This window comes from Bombus fervidus, chromosome 5 (assembly GCF_041682495.2).
Source record: "Bombus fervidus isolate BK054 chromosome 5, iyBomFerv1, whole genome shotgun sequence".
Classification (NCBI taxonomy): domain Eukaryota; kingdom Metazoa; phylum Arthropoda; class Insecta; order Hymenoptera; family Apidae; genus Bombus; species Bombus fervidus.
The window spans coordinates 1,732,729-1,753,500 of record NC_091521.1 but is presented as its reverse complement, the minus strand read 5'-3'; the positions used below and the strand labels follow the sequence as shown (position 1 = coordinate 1,753,500).

Sequence of the window (20,772 nt, the reverse complement as noted above, 5' to 3'; positions counted from 1 at the left end):
TTTTATATACAAAACCATTATATTCTGATAATTTATCTATATTTACATCTTCGAAAATATGATTTTGTAATATTAATTTCTATATTTTTTTATGATAATTTATAAAGCATTCAGCAAGATGCATTCTTGAATATAATTGATCTCATTTTTCAACAGTTCAAAATCGAGTTTATCTTCATTTGAGCTAATTTCACTTCCGAAAACCATTTTTTTTTTTTTTTTTTTTCTAAAGTATAATACTTTTGCCGTGATCGTCGAATCCGAACTAATGTTGGAGACGTTGTCAGAACCATAATTTCGCAGAAATATGGGTTTAGATATTTGATCTCCATTTTAAAGTCTAACACTTTACACTTGCTAACAAAGAACAAAAAGAGCTAAGGAACCAATTTACGAACCAATATTGCGCTCTCATCAATTGGAGATGTCGAAATCAGGCATAAACCGGGACTGTCGCCTCTCGCTCGCCACTGGAGTTGCAGTACGGAACGCCGTGGTAACTGAGAGTCGCCTTTCGAATGCAAAGGGTTAACCATTATTTTTATCAATATCTACTATTTGTACATGTATGGAAACAAGATCGGGTCAAAATTAGATTAAAGAGATCATTTTGACAAGTGTATTTTACACATCTATGATAGTTTAGAAGTGCCCAAGTAGCTTGTACGTAGACGGTGGGGTATAGCAGGTTGATCGATGCTGTGAAAAAAATCCTGGTAATTTCCGGAAATTACACGAAGCAACGGTGGGAAAGGCAGCAGAGATCTGGAACGCTACAATTATAAGAAGCGCCTTTATTATGAATTGTACGGCGGAAAGAGGATGGCGATGAAACATAAAGCTTTTTAGTGCAACGTTGCTGCTCCGACAACGAAATTTACTTAGCACTGTTTCTCCGTCGCCATCCTTCTCGCCGTCAAAACTTCACTATAATAAATTCTTTTACGACGAAGTCACTGCATCGTATACCTTCTCGAACGGCTAGAAAGATATAGAAAGAAAGATATAGAAATATTACTCTTCGAACGATTGATTTTCTCGCCACACAAAGACGTTTTTTCGCGTATAAAGAATTCAACAAATAGCCGGCAAACGTCGAAAACGTTCGTGACGATAAACGATACACGAGCAATCGAGATACGAAATCAACGCTGCTCGAGGTGTTGTCCAAAAAAGCTCACCCTAAGGAAATGCGATCTCCGTAAACGTTTCGAGAGGTGACTCGATGCAATTGGGATAGGCCAAGATGCAGTCGCCTCCGGATCTTCCTTGTCGTTCCGCTTCCCTGTACAATTGGTCGACGCTCTGGTGATTGGAATTAGCAGTCCCTGCCACGTCTTCGCTGGGCCTGATCCAGAAATTCTTTTTAACGCGTTTCTCACGAGGCACGCGTTAAGGTAGAACCAATCGCGGATCGATCTCTTTTTTAACCCCGAACACACATGTTGCGTAATATTCCCCTAACTCAAACGTTGGAAAACTTTTTATCGCGCTTCCCCGTGTTCTTCGATTGATCGAAGATATGATTTGCGACAAATGGAAGCCTCGTTAGTTGTAGAAATTATTAGATTGTCCGAAAAGTTTCGTTCGTTTCATAAGGTGATAATAGATGAACAACAATTTCTGTTTTATATTATTTTATTGAATTAGACATGATCCATTTCGTTCTACTTTTATTATTATATTCGTGCATAATTCAATAAACTAATATAAAACAAAAAACATCGTGCGTCTATTATTTCCTTATAAAACGAAAGAAACTTTTCGGACAACCTAATATTACAATCTCCTGTGTTTTAGGATTAAATGCCTATTTTTAACACGATGCAATGGACATCTTCCTAAACTGTCGATCAGACCTGTAGGTATATCTAAACAGGGTACTTGGAGTGTTTGAGTATTCCCAACTACCGTGAATACTTTGGTTGTCTAACGAGGATTAGAAAAAGCGACTTTCGTGAAAGAGAAAAGTAAAAGTGCGGAAGATCGATCGAAGGAAACTGCAACTATCTGAATGGTAAATAGCAGCAGCCGGTCGTATTATTGACATTCGACGCGCGTTACCCGGCGATTGTTCCACGGCTACAGGATTACGTCGGAAGGAATTTCCCAGTGACGTGTGTACACACTCGAGGCACCGCACAAAGGGAAAACCTACGCGAAACACCTTCCATTAGAAGCTTAATGCACGCGCCTAATTTCGACGCAATTAGAGCACCGCTCGCTGGTTCGGTTGCAATTTCCTTCGAGTACGCCTGGCCGCGTACGGAATGGCAAATTCCTGACCAGTCCTCCATCCGCCCAAACCGATCGCTCGACCAATGGTTCGACTCGCCCAACTCTATCTATCGTTAATTCGATCTCTCTTATGCTGCCTTTATGCGCACCGTTGAAGTTTTCAACTTGTCGATCGCGTTAAAAGTACTGTTACGATATTCTTCGATCTTTTTCCATGAAATTATCCTGTGGAATTAGCAAGTGACCCGTAGCTTTCGAACGAAGCGTCTAATCTACAGATTGGAAGAGTACAAATCTCTCGCCCGTGTATAATCCCGTATAAGCCACCTTCGCTTATTGTAAGTTTTTTTCGCACACTATCAAATTTTACTTAACACTTAGCCAACCGAATAGGGAGATCTCCCTCTTTGACTTTAGCAGCGCATTTTCTTCCCTTTTTTTTTTTTGCTGTTGTTATTATCAGTTATTGTTTACCTGGAATCGTCCCAAATAATTGCGCCACATTTTCTGCTTTTATAAAGTACAGTATATAATAAAATAAAAAAAATCAATTTAGTGGTGTTAAAATTAATTCAAAAGTTACACTATCAGTTATGACTAAATAAAGTTAGAATCAAACGATACCACACTGTAAAAAAATATTAAAATGCATTATGAATTTTTAACTTCACGTTCAAATCGTGTTATTTATCTTTAGTCATCTTTGATGTTTTCAATTTTACCTATATTTTTTTATACTTCTAATATATACTTTTAATTTGATGTTCTGTATAAACAATATGTGAAATCGTTAAATAAAGCCATTACCGCGAAACATAATTGACCACTTAAATAATTTGTAGACTTTATTTTTTAAGTAGTGAATAGTAGTCGTCGATATTTTGAAAAATGCGCGGTGGGCAGCGCACAGGTTGGCTCGTCCGAGGGCGGTTAAAAAATAACAAACTTTCGGTAATTTTAATTGTATGTCCAGAGACTATAAATCAGAAGTTACCCGAAAACGTTCGATTTTCTGTTAGCTTGTGAATAAAGGAGAATATAGCCGCGGTATTTAAATATGTCGACTCGAAAGAACGTACTGTAAAGTTATTAAACGATGCTCGTACCCGGTGCAACATGGATTTACTGCATTATCTCAGTCTATTCGTGCTTCGTTACGTGACACCCTTGTTCCCGTTTCGTGGAAAGCGGCCAGGACAGCCATTAGGGACTTCCAACGGAATTCATTAACCGGCAGCTCCTCAAGAAATGAATTTTGTTTCGAAAAGTAGCAGGAGCCGACGGTGTTCTCCCGTGCCACGAGTCAAAGCGCGATTCATCGCAACGAACTTACGTTAAAATTAAGTGGATCACCTCCTCGAGAACGTCTTGACGTGTCCTGCCAAATGGTGTCTCCGCGAGCTCGCAAATGGTCCTTAAAAGACACTCCCTACCGTCCTGCCAGCCGTGCCTTCAACATAGAATACATTCCATTTTAATTTCTACCCCTTTTTGGTGCGCTATGCTTCTGTCTCGTATTTATTTCCCCCTCTTCCACCATTTCTCGCGTATTCCCCTGCGTTTTTTTTTCTCTCTCTGTCGCTTCTTGCCTCTTTTCTTCCTTTTTTGTAATTTGACCGCCGCGTAGAAGTAATTTTATTAGGAAGTCGCACGGTGGCGAGCCCCTCGGCAAACCGTGCTGCCGCCAGATGATATTGGTTTTATAAAACGGTAAAAGGGAATTCTTAAACGTGTGCCGTACTTCTTCGCCCCGTTTCTAGCCGAGAAATTCATTATCCTGCTCCTTTTCCTAGCCGTCGTTCGACGGCTTGCTTCGAATGAAATTATGTTACCGTGCCGGAGAAGGATGTAAATTTCGGATTAGTTTAAGCGTTCGCCGCGCGTTACGCGTTAAACATTCATTCTCCCAGAGTTTCACGTTTGCGAATTTCACGATTTTCCAGAGGCTGTAAAAAGGGAAAGACAGGATGAAAATGGTAATTAATGGCGTTGTTTCTACCTCCAGTTTCCAAACAATCGACGATGAACTTTTTGGTCAGACTGACCAGAATGCTGGATGAATGTTCGCGAAAGAAGAACGACGAGCAATTCACTCTATTGAGCCAGCTAACGATCCATTTCACGCGGCATCGCGTCTCCTTGTCAGTTTCGACAAGTTTCGATCAGTCTCGACACTTTCTTAACTTTCACGCCGTCTTTCCAAAGCAAGATAGTTCGCTTGTTACCTGCGCTTCAGGTCTCTCTGCCAAGACAAAGTAATTGCCTTACGTCCCAATTAATTTATGTTCCAGTTCCCATCTTTACCTTACCCTCTCTTCGGTCTTTTGATCTTAGTTTCCTCATACTTGCTCACGCCCTTCGTGAAAATCTTCTTCATCTACCACAAGTAATCCTTATTACGTAGATTACTAATTTTTCATCAGCCATCGTTAATAACTTTCTCCCAAACTATCTCGTATGAATTTCACCTAAAAAACTGATCGATTTGTCGTGGAATAATTCGTGCGATTATTAACGTATACTTAAACAAACTGAAAGTAGGATACAGGTTCGTGTACCTGTAATTGTTTTTCGTCGCTATAAAGTAGCAACTGATCTTTATCGAATTGAAGAACGTATAACAAAATGATAACTGGCGTAATAAAACTGACTGGCGCGTATCAAGCACGTACGATGAAGCCTCGTTTCCCGTTTCTGTCGCATAATCACCTACCCATTGTACACGTTATCGGTGACAAACACGAATGTGGCGACGTCACGGTTCGATGATCGTCGACTAGAAAATGGAATTTCATTAATCGTCCACGGCAACTATCTGCACCAATTCCGGTGTTGAGTTAATTACAAATTTATTCGTTCGATTCTAGCGTGTTTACCGATTCATCGGGCAATTTTGAACGGTAATACGGCCCGCTTATTCTTCTTCCAATTCGTTGTTCGGGTTGGTCATTGTTCCATGACTCTAAACGACTCGAATCGGCTCGCGCTGAATTTCACCCCTTTCACGACCCCCCTTCGTGGCGGCTTCGATTTTCCCCCGCAGCGCAGAATATGGAAATCGCGGAATACTCACCGATTCAATAAATTTTCGATAGCCGCGTAAGTGTCCTGCAGATTCAGATCCCTCGACTGCCTGGCCGGTATTATTGTAGGCTCGAGTTCTGACAAGTTCGACGGAAGTTTATAATTGAATTGGAATGCGGACGAGAATACCACGCTGCCTCTCTTGTTCATGGAAACCGGAACCGAGACGCCGGTCGTGAACTGGAAAATAGAACGGAGAAAAAACGTTAGATGTAAAAGGTACGATCGGTTCTCGCGAGACTTAAGACAAAATATTTGTTTCATCCAGTCTGCAATATTTAAAAGATTCGTCATAAAAAGTTGAAGAAGAAAAGAAGAATAGATTCGTAACTGTTGAGGTTCAGGTTGACTGATTGAAGAACGATTGGATGAATTTGTAATAGAAAAGTATATTAAAATAATTAAAGGTATAAGTATAAGTTTATGCTGATTCAGATCCTTACTCTCTTAGTGTTACTAGACAATGGAATGATAAGGTACACGTTCAGATATTTATAGCAAAAGGACATTGCCAAAAAAGTTAACCTTATAGCTTTGGCTAGAAGCTACAGGGAACATAAATAGAAATCTGTTTCTTAGTTTCTTTGTTCCTAGACCTTGCAACCCAAAACATAATGTAAACTCAAGGATACAATAATATGCACCTTTCCCTATCGAGAAGAAATTTTGCTCGATTCTTCGTCAATTGGCCGATGCAACCGTCAAGTACACTCTCTATAAGAAGTGCGTTCTCTGAAAAGAAAGCATCCAGAAAGGTCACTTTCCTAAGAACGAGGAAATGTTTTATTCATTCCCTCGATTATAACGTTTTATATGCGTGCAGTAGATATATCAATACTTAGGAGCGAGACTGTATACCTACACTATTTTTTGTCAGAAAAATTAAAAGAAGAATTTCCTTTATTTGGACCAATAAATTCGTCCTCCGAAATATTTTCAAGAGACTAATCATCTGTCAAATAATCAATGAAATAATATATTATAATCAATCAATCGTAAACCTGTCAAGATGATCATCAAAGAGGGATACGAGCAAATAAAAATGGAATTATATAGATCTAGGAAACAATACTATGTTGAACAATTCACAATAGCGTTTTATCAAATACGAAATGGCTGTCTTATGCAATTAAAAAACGATTTTTGACTTCGAGACTTGTCTCGATGTCTTCCGATTGACTTTCAATTCGTTCGTTTTTAAAAGCAGCCCGGTACAGTTTTAGCTGTAAAACTACAAATACTCCTTTGGGTTATTTTTTCGAGGGATTGCTTGTTCAAGCTTCTCGTAAAAACCTCGTATTAAGGACGAGTCACCTTCCTTTCCACGTTAGTCCTCTAGTCGACAAGCGAAGAATCTATCTTACTCGGAAAACATTAAGATTTCAATGCAAACAAAGGAGTAATCTAATTAGAGGAAAACTCGCGAAAGAGTACTCATTATCCTGGGATTTAAGTAAATTATTCTGGGGTTTAATAAATTTCGCGGACTGTCTAAGTAGGATTGTCAAACAAAAGCAAATTGTCTACCCGGAGAAACGTACCGCTATAAAACCTCGTTCAGACTCGTCGAGTTACTGGAACCCAAGCAACTTAAACGTAAGTACGTGCCGTTTATTTAATCAACTTTTCTTTAGACTTTGTATTCAGTCATATTTTCTATGTATATGTAGAAATCTATTAGTAGTTTATCGAGTATATCAACGACAGATGACAGCAAGTACAACATAAGCAACTCCTGATCCATCGACATTCGCTCAGAACCTGTTACTTCACTTACATTGATATGTATATCCTTTCGAGTTTCTACACTTGTCTTCATTAGTCAAATCACTTGCAATTTGAAGGACTTTGCTAATGTAATTCTGTGATATCACTTCACTTGAACTATATCTCCAATTTTCAAGTGAAATTCATTTCAAGGAAATAACAGTTGCTAGGTAAGGCAATCTGTTATTTTCAGTTCAGTACTCGCTGATATCGCTGGTATCGGCTTTCTAAAGTTAGACGACTTTTACTGAGTTTTATATTCACTTATATATATGGAAAACTATTATAGATGATAGATAAATCATTTGTTGAAGATGCTAATCGTAAACGATGGGTAACTATAGAGTGATCGTGCAACTCAAACGATTTTCAATCACTCAGTGATTCACTGAGAAGTCTCTGGATTTTCAATTACACACGCAACACATATCCTTGCCACACACAGCCAAAAATACGTGGAGTTACCTGGAACAACGACCTCGCAGGAAAGAGAAGGATACTTTCGCTTCTCCAGATAAAGAAACATATTATCGCAGTTTGCAACAGAAATAAACGGAACATGTTAATTCGATAACACTTGCAGAAGCACTGAAATCAGTAGTTTTGAATCACTGGTGAACGAACTAACGGCGAATGGGACTACGCTCGGTCATGCGACGACGAGTTTATGGCAACGCGATAATGAACACTGGAATTTGCTATGGAGGACAGGTAGGCCACTGTTTGCGTTCGACGAACGTTCACGATGCGTGATTATGGCTCGGAAAAAAATTGCCTCGAATGCCGCCACGGGCGAATTATTGGTCAGTTTTTGGAAAATTGAACGACGTCGATGCTTGTTTCAAAAACACGAAATCACGCTTGCCGAAATTGGCGACCACTTCGATAAGGATTCACGACGAAATGAAAATTCGACTGGAATATCAGTCGCCAATAAAATCGCGTTTGAATATTTCGAAATTTTCTTTGCGTGAGAAAATTGTATTTTCGTTTAAACACGTCCCTTCGACTAACAACGTTCGTTCACCGATGCAACTAGCCGTGTGGGAGGAAACGAACAAAATTTCTCTGAATCGTTTCAAGCGTCGACGATCGCGTCGAATCGTAAAGGGCTAACCAACACAAACGCGTTTCATCAGAGTATTCAACCGGCTGCTTGGAAAACCGACGCGCGATTCATCGGCATATCAGCTTAACCCCTGCCAGCGATAGCGTTGTAAATCCAATAATTGCCCGGCCCTGGCCGTTAAGCAGCTTTAATTAATTCCGTTTCCAACGTGGCACGATTAACGACCAAAGTTGAATTAAAATCTCATCGCAGGATACGCGATCCGAACCTCTGCCACCACTTTGCCTCAAACCAGATTCTTTTCTGTCAAATTATGCATCCAATCTTTTTCATCGTTTGCTATTTCCACGCCTGTCCTAAAAATATAACATTTAAAAGACGTGAAATATCGTAAACCGAGGGAATATCGACAGGTTTTCGTAACACTTTGGCCGCATATCATATCAAATTAGAATATTTACATCTGTTTTTAATATTATAACGTTATAACTCTGGTTGTTCCTCTATGAGTATAAAAATGAATAAAATTGTTGCCGGTAGCTCAGCGTTTACCGTTATCTTTTCCCTTTCCACTTTTTTACTGCTTGTTTTCCAGTTGTACGGAAAAACGGGAAATACGAGGAGAAACGCAAGCTCCCGTTCCTTGGACATTCGCAGCCAGCCTTTTGCACAAAATGTATTTCGTGGAAGCAAGTCAAAAGTATAACATAACACACGTTCCCGGCGCAAGGGAAACGACAAGAGACCAATGTTCGTTCCTCAAGCTCGTTTTCTATTTTATTCTCGCTCCTTCGATTTCCTATTCGACTATTGCCGCGCGATGTTTGTTCATTTACCTTCTAAGCGAATTCCGTGTTAACAATTAAGGAATTCTTTTCTTTAGGAATCTACTTTAGTAGGGATATCCTTCTAAATGCAATTAAAAATTAAATAAATAAATAATGACTACATTCTGTCTTGTTATTTCTCTATCGTGACGTTTCTTAACAAGTGAACCAATCAAACAGCTTGCAAAACTTATTTGTCTCTTACCAAACTTGTTACTGTCACGCAATGATATTTACAGCTAGCAATTCGTAACCTGTAATTTTTAAAATCTGGCTAATTATACTAATAATAAGAAATATTTAAAAACTAATAATATCAGTTCCATTGTACAAGACGTTCCAGGTGTTTAGATACTTGTAGATAATGGCGCACTTTATTTACCACCTCTTTCTTCATTATTATCGCAGATAGAAAATTTCCTTGCAGGCAAAATAGCAAGAGGAAGTGCAAGGAACGCAATGTAACGTCGGAGAAAGGGTGAAACGAATCGCTTTCATCGTTCGTTTAACAGAGAATAACGATATTTCGATCAACTAGGAGCAGCCCCGATGAAATTAAACGCGGCAGGGTTGCTGGGCGAATTTCAATTTGCCTTTCGTATTTCCGTGGAATCGAGCGTGACCGTTTCAAACGACGCGTGCAATTGGTGTCAGGCCGCGAGTGGGAACAAAAATGAAGAGGGAAAAAAGAAAGGCACAGAGACGGAAATAAACAATGACGGGAGGCGCGACGAGAGACAGAGATAGAAAAGCAAAGGAAAAGAAAGAAAAGGACCAGAATTTTTTTAGGGAAGGTTCATTTCCAGCAAAATCGATAGCGTAAAACCTCTGGCAATCGTCGCGTTTTTTTGAAAAGCACGCATCTTGCGAGCCTCTTTTCTCAGCACTGCGAATTCGTTCTGGCTTCGACGCCTTATTTTACGGTCACGTGGCTCGTAAAGAACCGTAACGACCGGGGGCAATAAAAGCGATAGCTTATGACGGAAATAATACGTCGATGTCAGGGAGAATGGTAAAAACGACGGCATTTGTCTTCATTTCATGGTGGCGCGCTTGTTTGCTCGTCCCTTTCAATTACATCTGTTCCACGGGGATGCGAAAGAATTGCTGGTTTCCTAGCTATGTACTACACACCGCGATCGTTCTTTGTTAATTTTAATTTTGTGAAAGAAAATAAAGGACAAGATCTAGAAAAAGAGATAAGAGAAGAGACGTTCGTTCCGCGGTTCTCTCTGCTTGCAAAAAATGCAAATACCGGCATGGAAAACCGGAATTCTCCCAGGACGGTAATTTGAGGCAAGCGAGCAGACATTTTCGAAGGTTCTTGGATTCTAGAACGCATTGCGACATGATCCGATTATAGTGCGCTCTACGGACGAGATTCGTTCACGGCCCTGCAAATTACGATAGCTTGTTACCTGAAAGTCCATTTCGTTTGATCAAAAAATACCTATAGCGTGGTGTTTGTTAAATATTTTTTATCGCGAAGAAATAAGCATAGTCGAAAAGAAAGTGAGGATCTATAGCATATTCCCTTGATCCTAAATAACGATGTCTCGAGATAGTCTGAAAGTTCGCAAGATAAATTACTACGGCCCCAGACATAAAATTCAGCCTACGAAAGACAGGAATGAACGTCTGGCAAAACAGATTTCACCAGGACGAAAATTTATAATGGCTGGACCGATAAAATAGCGCGGGTTATCCAGGCAAAGGTGCCATCAACTACCGAGAAACACGTTCTTTCTCATTCCGCGTGATCTACGAATTAGATTTGACTGGAATAATAAAAGGAATCAAGAATAGAAGAAGGGGAGCGTATCTTTGCACGAAGCAGAGAGATATCTCGCTGCCTGACAGAGAATCGGAAACGTCCTCCGCGAAGGCTTAACCGTTTTTTCCTTCTTTGCCCTTTCGCTCTTCCGTCGTTACATTCCACCGTTGTACCGAAGAGCTGGAATGAAAATACTACAGAAGAAGCACGTTTCGCGGAATCGTTCGCACTATCGTGGCTTCGAACCAGATCGGAATAGTAATGGAGAAATTTCGCCTGTCGAAATTTCGACTGATTTTCAATTGTTTCTCGTCGTCTATCAATTCAACCACCTAACTTGTGGAAAGAATTGTAGGATCCATAACAAACACCAACCGTGTCCATATTTGTCGTTTTCCAGCCACGTGAAATACTAAGGAACAATATGGCATCTTTAATTTCTATTCGATGTATCTCGATCTTTTAAACAAAATATTTCTACAATTACACATTTATCGTAAGCTATAACTACATATATTGGGAGAGCTGGTAGAGGAACACTAGTTAATTAAATTATCAAGTTATGAAATCAGAATAAGGTTATGTTTCTAAACTGTTCGACGATAAATTAGAACATGGATGAATTTTCATAATACTAATTCCATCGTGTGTTCTAGATGTCCGTTCCGATTACTAAAATACGTTGTTGTCTAGAAATGAAACATTGACCAGAATTGTTCTTGTTATTAGCCCCTCGATTAATCATGCGCTGGATCCTTACAAACATGTGATAAAATGGCGCTGCAAACGATGAATAGGTGACTTCCTTTGAATAACAGGTTGCTCCACTGCAATTGGATTTATCTATTAACGAGAAAGCAAATTGATTGACTCGGTGTCGTGGGACCGTAACAAAGACGCAGGATCTGAACTTCACACCTACTGGAACTGAATAAATATTGGATGGTTCTTCTGTTGTTGTAACTTGGTATCGAGTGGGAACTTGTTCGTGCAAAGCAGGACAAAGATGGTGGTTTCAAGGACGATTCGAGCGCGAGCTAATCGAAAGTTTTCGAGTTTCGAACGAAGAAGCGCAAAAAATATCATGGAAAAAGCATTCTGTGCCTTTACAGGAAACGATATCAAGCGTTAGATTACAAGATAATCCTTGTTCTATTTTTCGCAATATATTTCATCGTCGACGTGGCCATCAGTTATCCAAGCGTTTGAACACGCGAATTCCAATGCAGAAACATTGCTTGGGATTCTACTAAAGTTACGTGTAAGTCTTAGAAGGCCTCTCGACCAATTTCTTTCTTCTTTCTCTGTGAAATCCTCAGGCACCCGAAATAAATATCAACGAATTAATACCGAAGCAACACCCATTCGACGAAAAGAGATCGATAAAATAAATCCACGGGAAAATGTTGAAGGCGTTAGACTCTACTATCTCGAGGGCAAACGCTCCTCTCTTCGAAGGATACAGTCTTCTTCCTGTTTTTATTTCCCCCCTGCCATATTATACATACATACATACATATATACTATGTAGACGACCAACTCTATTCAACTTACGCTCTTCGTCTCTCTCCGACACACTTTTCTTCCAGCTTTTAAGCGTTACGCGTACTTGGCTCGAACCTGCACGATAATGGACTATGCTTTTTAAAGTACTTTAACACCGTCTATTATCGTTTTGCAACCGGTTCACCGACGTCCACTGCCGACAGAATTCTTCTCTTCTTTCCATCGACTTTTCCATCCACCAACGAGTCGATAGGAGCCGATAAGGATCTCTTGAGGCGGAACATCACGCACGCCTAGATTGTCCATTTGCCCCTTAATTCACGGCCGTAAACGACCGCATAAATCGCTCGGAATTTTCAATTCCAACTCGGACACGACATATCCTTTCGAAAGCCGAAAGTAATCCAACTTTTTACATTACAAAGAGGTCTAATGGGATTGGCAAAAAAGTCGTCCGGGGAAATCCATTTTCAAAGCGTGAAATTTTAAGTACGAACTGTAGGAAGATGCAGACTCGTGGTGTTACGTAAATGACTAAGGAAACGCCTGGAGAAACACGCTTAATTTCGTTATACTTTTGCAAAATATCCTTTGAGTTTTAAGGGCATATTCATGTGGTGGAAATATCGAAACGAAGCAGTCCATCTTTAAATATTTCGGAGACAGCGCGCTCTTGCTACTTCGCTACGTTCCTTCTCCAACAGGGGTACATACGTTGAGAAAGATTTGAAAAATTACAAAAATAGCGGGAAAACACGTATTTAGCCTCAAAGACAAATAGAAACATCTTAGAACTGAGTTTTGTAAGATAAGAAAAATAGAAGATGCGACTTATCGTGTCTATTCTTCGTACATTTTTTATACTTTCTAATTAGTGGAATGAAAGATGTTCCCTTTTAGCTGTTTCCGAGTTAAAATTAACGCGGCATTTATAACGAGTCGATCCAACGCACACGTTGAAAGAGTATCGACAAAACGAGGTTCGTTTTTTATTTTTCCGGAGACGGGGATTCGAACTTTCGACGTTATCCAGGAATTCTAATCGGAAGTCAGAGGTGGCCGATTTATTTGAAGCGGAGCGCGATGCCGGGAACGACGAAGATTCTTTAATTTCGAATTCCGACCAACTGCCATGCCAAGGCGAAACTCGACGATTGCTGCGGGTACTTTTAGGGAAATGAAACTCGGGGGCGGCTGAGAAGCGGCCCGCGCGCTGGAATGCTCGCGGAACAGCCGACACACAGTTAAGAAATGCTTTCACGGTGGCCTCGACACCTTGAAAAACGGCGCTCGCCTCGAAGAGATGAGTTTTAGGCATCGTTTGGGGATAATCGAGCGTTGAACTGGCCCACGAGGCATCCAACTCGCCTCGATGAATTGCTTCTCTTCGATGTACTCGCTCCTCCTGAGTTGTCTAGAATACATTTTCTTGATAAATTACAAGCATCGGTGTACAGTTCCTTTTTCTCACACATTTAGAGCCACACAATCGCCGACTTATCCATTCTATGGCAGTTAGTTGTTTGGTTTCTGAAAAATTAATAGTAATCACGCGTATTCAGGATGCTCTTGCACAAGTGGATTAATATTATTTCTGTGAAATTTTACAAGTTACGTATATTTGAATTTGATTATATCATGTAGCTTAAAATTATAAAATCAACGTCTATAATTTACATCTTCTAATTTGTCGACTTACTTGACATTATTAGCTGGCACATTCTTGCGCAAAATAACTGAAAGTTTCATAAAATACAGCTGATTAATGCGGTTTCTGAGAGGGTAATTTGCAATACTCTGATAAAAACTATGTACAAGAGTAAATATTTTATTAGCCTCGTTTCGTGGTGAATTAACCCTTTCTGCCGAAAAGAAAATGCAACAGCTTAAATCGAGTTCACAATTCCAATTTACTATAATAAACAGCCATTAATTCCTTCCGCGAAGGGTTACAAATTTCCTCGAAACTGATCTCGAGAAAGGAAACAAAATCGTACGAACGAGGATTCATTGGAACTCGGTTAACGAGCGCAATTTCTATCGCATCCCTGTCCACGTGCGGCTTCTTCACAGGGATCCAGCGGTGTAGAGAGTTCACGTGATCACCGTGGAAAATACGTCGAGCACACTTCTGCGGCATTCGGGATAAAGGGCGTGGCAGTTTTCCGTCGACATCTGCTCGCCCAAACGTTCGGCCGCTCGGTACTCCCGATCCCCGTACTCGTCGTACCGCTCGTCGGTGCTCGAAGGCCTGGAATTCCAACGTGTTCGCGTTCGAGTTCCCCGTGAAAAATTACAATCGTCGCCGCGAGAGATCCAGGCCCGGGAGAAACGGCCTGGAAAAGAATTCGGGGGGCCAGAAAGAGAAGAAAAAAAAGGGAGAGAAAGAGGGAGGAAAGAGAAAGAGGGTGAGTAGCAGAGAGTGGTACCCGGGATCGATAACGCGACCGGATACGCAGGAGAAGCCCCGAAGTTATTTCGCAGCTTCCCTCGCGTTAATTGGCGCCACGTTATGCGGACCGACCGCTTAATCCCTCGCCACTCGCGCCACGCTACTGTGCTAATTCACCGGTTAACTACTACGTCATCGTAACTTCGATTTTAGTGCCACCGGGTCGGGGATTTTATCGCGTTGCCCCAACGTTTGTTGCTTTACGACGCGATCGAGACTTTTAGTCTGTCGTATTGTGTTCCGTTAAGAGACCAGGATTGGTCTCGTAAGCTTCGATGTGATTTAGGCAATTGGATTTTACCTGTGATCCTCTAGCTTATGATTCTCTTCGTTTAGTTGTGTTTCCAATATAATATTTAAGAAAGAACGATGGTATGTCACTGCATTCGAGTGGCTTAGAACGTGAGACACGTCGATTGAGTGAGGGTTTTATGTGTAATCTTCCGATAAAATATTCCTTTGATGGCTATCTGTATCGTTTTGTTGTTTAAATGTATCGTTTAAATGTGTTGGATTCGTAGACGCGGATGTGGGTTAAAAGAAGAGACGAAGAGTGCGAGTTCTTCGGATAGTAATATATCAAAGCTGAAGTCAGAATTGGACTCTGATTGTCGTATTTTGACACTTCGTCGTAACTCGATAGCATAAAATATAAGATTGAAAATTGCTCACTTGAAGAAAACATGCAACAGCTGTCCCAGTAAACCATGAGTCCCGTCGAAAGGAGCAGACGCAGCTTCACAAATGGCCTTCAATAGACACGCTTTGCCGCCAAATCCGTATAGATCAGCCACCTTTTCCAGCACCTTGTAAATGCTCCACCTGCTCTTCTGCGTTCGAGAGTAATAGACTCCTGGAATGGTGAAGTCTGACGCGTTGGAAGGCATCTCGTACACAATCTTCGAAAAGAGACCGACGATCACGCTCTCGCGGTCCAGTTGCAGGGGTGAGCCCAGACCAAAGATCAGCTATCGTCCGAGAATTTTAAAAGAGACTTTAAAATAAGTGGCGCAACATTTCTCGACGAGTTAAACGATCTAAACGAACGAAGAGTAAGAGTCTCTGACCGTATATTCGCGTCACGAGATGCGCGTTTCGTGAGATTCTCTGAAGCTTTTTTCGAGAACGTTCCCATGAAATCTATCGATACGAGGTGACCACGTAGATGCCGGCAATCTGATCAGAAAACCCGTTCTTATAGCGGTTATTCATGAGACAGGCAGCCTGAAGAGGAAATTGGATGAACTCAGACGAGATCGGGTTAAAACCCAACAGTGTCCGGCGCTAGAAACGGAACGTCCAACTGTTATTCCACGTATCTCTCGTCTGCTTCCGTAGAAATAGCTATAAACGTACCGTTCGCTAATAGCAATTCCGACTTCTCGAATTTAGCGACTCGCGCCTCTCGCATACACGCGTGTACCACAGTTTACAAACAACCATTTCTGTCAATTAGATGAGCGAAGCTTTGTATGTCCTGTGGATGTTACGAAACAACGAAGAGAATTTGATAATCTATATATATATATTACTTTGACAAATAACGTAAATGCCATATGATCTATTTGCGATATATCATCTGACTCTATCTGACGATGACGACTAGTGTTTCGCTGTTTATACTTCGCGTTGAGGAGGTACGGTTGTAGGTATGTTTAGTTTGCTTAGCATAATTGTGTATCTCTGGGAAAATAGGAAGCAGCGGTAAAAGTTCGCGATAGCGAATGATCTCTAGACTTGGTAGCTCCTAGAACTTCTAATTCGCTGACCATTAGACATTGACTAACTCTGCTACTGTGTACCTTTCTTTTTTACCGATCTGTCCTGTATTGCGAGCAGGTTTTCAGGACAGAAGAAGGAAGAAAAGACAATATCGTATAATAGCACTGCTTTTGAGCGGCTTAAATTCAATTATAAACTGTAATGTTAAAAATGTGTGCAGCTACGTCGTACCGTCGCATAACGGTACTTTTGTCAAAACCACTTTCCTATAGACATTCCTTGTTTATTGACAATATACATATGTAATATATATTTTCTTGGGCAATAAACGTTATATATATGTCGGAGGTAACGTTGTAAGTCGGGACGTGTAATGAATCTTTCTGCGAGTTGTCCATCGTTGTTGTATGCCACATGATATTTATTGAAGCGAATGCATTGCAAAGATTAACAAGTGATATCGGTGAGCGAATAATTGAGATGTCGGTGATAATGAGTTTAGGATTGCGGCTAGGAACTCGATATACATGTTCACTGGGCTAGTCAAACTTATTGGATTGAGAATCAGTCCAAGTGAAACTGCCCTTATATACTCCTCTCCGTATTTCTCCGAATCCCTCAGGTCAATCTCTGTTTTTAAGGAAAGTTATTTAATTACTTTATACCTCTGTTAGGTACACAACCCTCCCGTGACCGTGGCTACGTTCAGTGACCTTTATATCACTTCGAGCCCAAAGCCCATTGTCATAAATCTCGGACAATCATAATTGACTTAACTCATAAACAGCTATTTCTCAGTTTTATTGTTTAAATACGCCTATAACAAATAATCTGAACTAAAGTATTGGGGACCTTCCCAAACATTCCGAAAGAAAGGCTCCGGTGTCCTTTCATCTCCGACATATATATACAGTACACAGTAGCAGAGTATATATATATATACTTCATTGTGAAATTTTGACGGTTTGCGAAAGGGTAGCTGAGGGTGGAGTATAACAAAGAGTACTAAACTCTTGGATAAACGAAGCAACTCCGGTTTCTTCGCGGATGTAACGCAATTAATACGAGTAGCCAGAAGCAAAGCGGGGCGTATCGGTGGTCTTTGAAGTGTATCGATCTCGATTGGCAGCAGGCCGGCCGGTTCGATGCAAAAACGCCGCTAGCCCTTCCCCGCGCGAACCCCTGCGAATCTCGTTAAACTGTCTTCCCCAGACGCGCGGCCCGAAACGATTCTCCGTGGAAATTCGCGGTTTTATCGAAAATTCATACACCGGCCGCGGCCCATGATGCCGCCCTCCCTTTATCCGCCTCCGCATGAATATGTATGCACATGTACGAGATGGCTGTGCCACGCAACCATGATAGCAGACGTGTGTGCCCGATATGGGATAGAGGTATCCACCTGGCGCAGAAATTGGATGAGCCCTGAAAGGTCAGGTGGAATGTGTACCGTGATATCGGATGGGAAGATGAGAATCGAAATACGTTATACACTTTACCGGACGCTCTTCTGCAACCGATTATTACTTACCGACCACCCTAATAATTTGTTATTTTAATAGAGAGAATGGATTTTTGAATCTCGTTCGACCACTGTTTCAACGCCAACCCGTTTCGGGACCACTTCCACGATAAGACACGATAAGAATTATTTTCACATACAACAGGTGCTTGAAAATTCACGATCTTCTATTTATTCCTTTCAATTGTTTATTTTTTATTCGCTCTTCTTTTCCATTCCTTATTCCTCATTTTCCGACTCTTTCTAATTTCCTACATTATCCTGTTAACTGGGTCGTTGTTTCACCACAACTTTCCATAATTACGAAATTGAAAATTAATAGAAAAAGCAAATAAATTTCATTTAGTTCAGTTTTATTCCTTGTAAATATACGTGTTCCGTCAACTTACCCTGTTAACAGGTTAATAAGCGATATTCGGAAATAGACGGTTCCTTACTCCTTATCTCTCTCAATCTTCTATTCTCTGCCCCTTACCCTCGAGTTTCTCTTTTCTATTCCTTGCTATTCTCTATTCCCTGTTTTCTATTTTCTCTATACTTTATTCGCTACTCTTTTCGACTTTCTATTCCCTCTACCTAATAGGGTAGATGAATATATTCCACCCTCTATTTTCAAACGTTTTCTATCCTCTGCTTCCTATACCCAATTCCTCGCTGTTTCCTATTTCGCGTCTCCTATTCTTATCGATCGTATAACCCCTATGTTTCTGGATTCCCTACTTTTTCAGTATTCCCACGATTCCTTATAATTCTTCCCTAGACAAGCAAATTTCAGTTTGGAAAACTTTCGAGGAAACTCAGTTGAAGTTGGCTTAATTCGAAGCACCGCAGAAGTGACCAGATCCTGTTCGTTGGAAATCCAGCGGTCATAGCGTAGCAACTGTGGCCCCGTGCAATGCTCAGCCACGATCCTGTTCATCCTATCAAGCCACGCGGTTGTAATCCGAAGGACGACCGTTTCCAAACACGCTGGATGGAAAATTGGATGAGCCCTGGACATGTGGCGTGGCCCAGGAATTATTCAAGAAGCGGCGTAAACGGCGAGTGGTTTCACATGAGAGCCATGCCCGTTCTCGCGTTTCTCTTTTGGAATAATTGAGCGTACGGATGATAATCAAAGTGCATCCGCGGACAGTAGGTGTCGACAAAGCTTCTTCGTTCGTGTACCAAGCTTTTCAGCTGAACTCTATTAATGACTAGACGTTTTCATGCTTTCCACCTGCTGGAACCTTTGCCCGGTGCTCTATTGTGACAACTGGATCCCGTCTCCCATTTGATACGGGGCGAGTTATTTGCCTAATGCACGGCCTTGTGACAACATCTACCAAATTAATCTATATGGGAAGGAACATGTGGGAATAGAGACATTTCGCTGTTGGGTTGGACAGTAACGGGCACTGGTTTGGTCGGTTTAAAATGGACAACTCCGACCGTCCCGCGACCCTTTAAAGTCGTGTAACAAAGTAATTTGCCATTGAAGCGTATTAAAGTGAAAATCTAATTATAATGATTTCAAAAACTGAAATTTGAAATACCATTCTTTATTTTGTCTTCATGGAAATATGAATTTGAATAAATATCCGCGATCTACTCGTAAGCAAACTTCTATATGCGTTAACGTTCTTGTCCTAAAAAATGAATATTTTTATAAAACTCTGCTATCTCGAGGGAAATCCTTTCTAGTGAACTGTATGACGTGCACGGGAGGAAAATATATTAAATACATTTTTATTAATTTTTTTCATTTTAATGTCACCTTCTGATTAAACAATGGAACTAGAATACGTTACAATCGAAAATGAAACAATCTGCTAGGTGCAAAGATCTTTTAAAAATAATTGACGAGTCGGCAAAGGTAAAAACCAACGGTACAATTATCGAGAAAACCAAGAAATATTCCAATATCTTTGATATTTTCTCATAATATCGTGACGTGCAGTTTTTTTACAAATAAAATCGTACCGAGAAAATACATGTTCACTTGCAAAACCAACTAAGAATCAATTTTAGTAACATAGGATTATCACGTAGGTAAAAAATGGGAAACGTGATTTATCGTGTCCTTCGTCTGCAATCTCCATACTAATTTCTTGTATATTCGTACGTACTCCGAATCACAATGATATTTCGACCGCCATTCCTAACATAAATTCTATCTAACAGCCATCTCTAACAGATTCGATTTTATCAAATTTTAAACGTTAACCCTCGACAAGTGCAAGTCGCCCGCTCTTCCACATTATTACGATGTTCCTACGCGATTTTTCCCCGCGATTACACCCGATCGGAAGCGAAGCACGCGTATAACGAGGGAAACCAGAGGGTTCATTGGAATCGCTCGAATTCCCCCGGATCGCCGGAAGAAAAAACGGAAACCGATCGCGAACACTTGAGTGACGCGCGAGTGAATGCCCGATTGGCCGCGGAGACGGCTCATTAGCCTCTTCGTGCGGAATCTGCGGTATTCTCTACGTACCAGGAGCTGAGAGACACGAGGAAAAATAAGAGTCCTCGGTCGCCGCGAGCAACTTGCGAACAGCCTGGTCCCGTTCCTGCCCGTGAAATCGTCCTTGTCGTCGAGACTCTGCACCAGACACGGCGACAGGAAAGCGACAGCGAGCACCAGCAAGACAGCGCCAGTCATCGATGCGACTTTTCAGGCCTGAAGCGATCGTTCAGCGCCGACGAACAAAACGTAAAGAGGCGACATGCGATCGCTGTCCGTTGAAGAGCGCAAAACCGCTCAGAATGAGCGTTCGCCACGTGCTACCAACTCGACAAACCAAACGCCAGCCGTAGCGGCTGGTCCCG

At 41.1% G+C, this 20,772-nt stretch overlaps 2 protein-coding genes across 2 annotated transcripts; both read right to left on the bottom strand.

Moving 5' to 3' along the window:
- Positions 1-13: 13 nt before the first annotated feature.
- Positions 14-7,752, bottom strand: LOC139987457 (uncharacterized). The gene is made up of 5 exons (XM_072003731.1): positions 7,555-7,752; positions 5,312-5,502; positions 3,572-3,688; positions 1,182-1,348; positions 14-773 (listed from the first exon to the last, which is right to left on the bottom strand). The coding sequence occupies exons 1-4, from the start codon at positions 7,648-7,650 to the stop codon at positions 1,183-1,185; spliced, it is 570 nt and encodes a 189-aa protein (XP_071859832.1). The 5' UTR covers positions 7,651-7,752; the 3' UTR covers positions 14-773; position 1,182.
- Positions 7,753-12,910: 5,158 nt separating this feature from the next.
- Positions 12,911-20,772, bottom strand: LOC139987327 (uncharacterized). Its single transcript, XM_072003451.1, has 3 exons — positions 20,438-20,772; positions 15,390-15,685; positions 12,911-14,516 (listed from the first exon to the last, which is right to left on the bottom strand). Exons 1-3 carry the CDS (start codon positions 20,603-20,605, stop codon positions 14,360-14,362), a joined length of 621 nt encoding a protein of 206 aa, XP_071859552.1. The 5' UTR covers positions 20,606-20,772; the 3' UTR covers positions 12,911-14,359.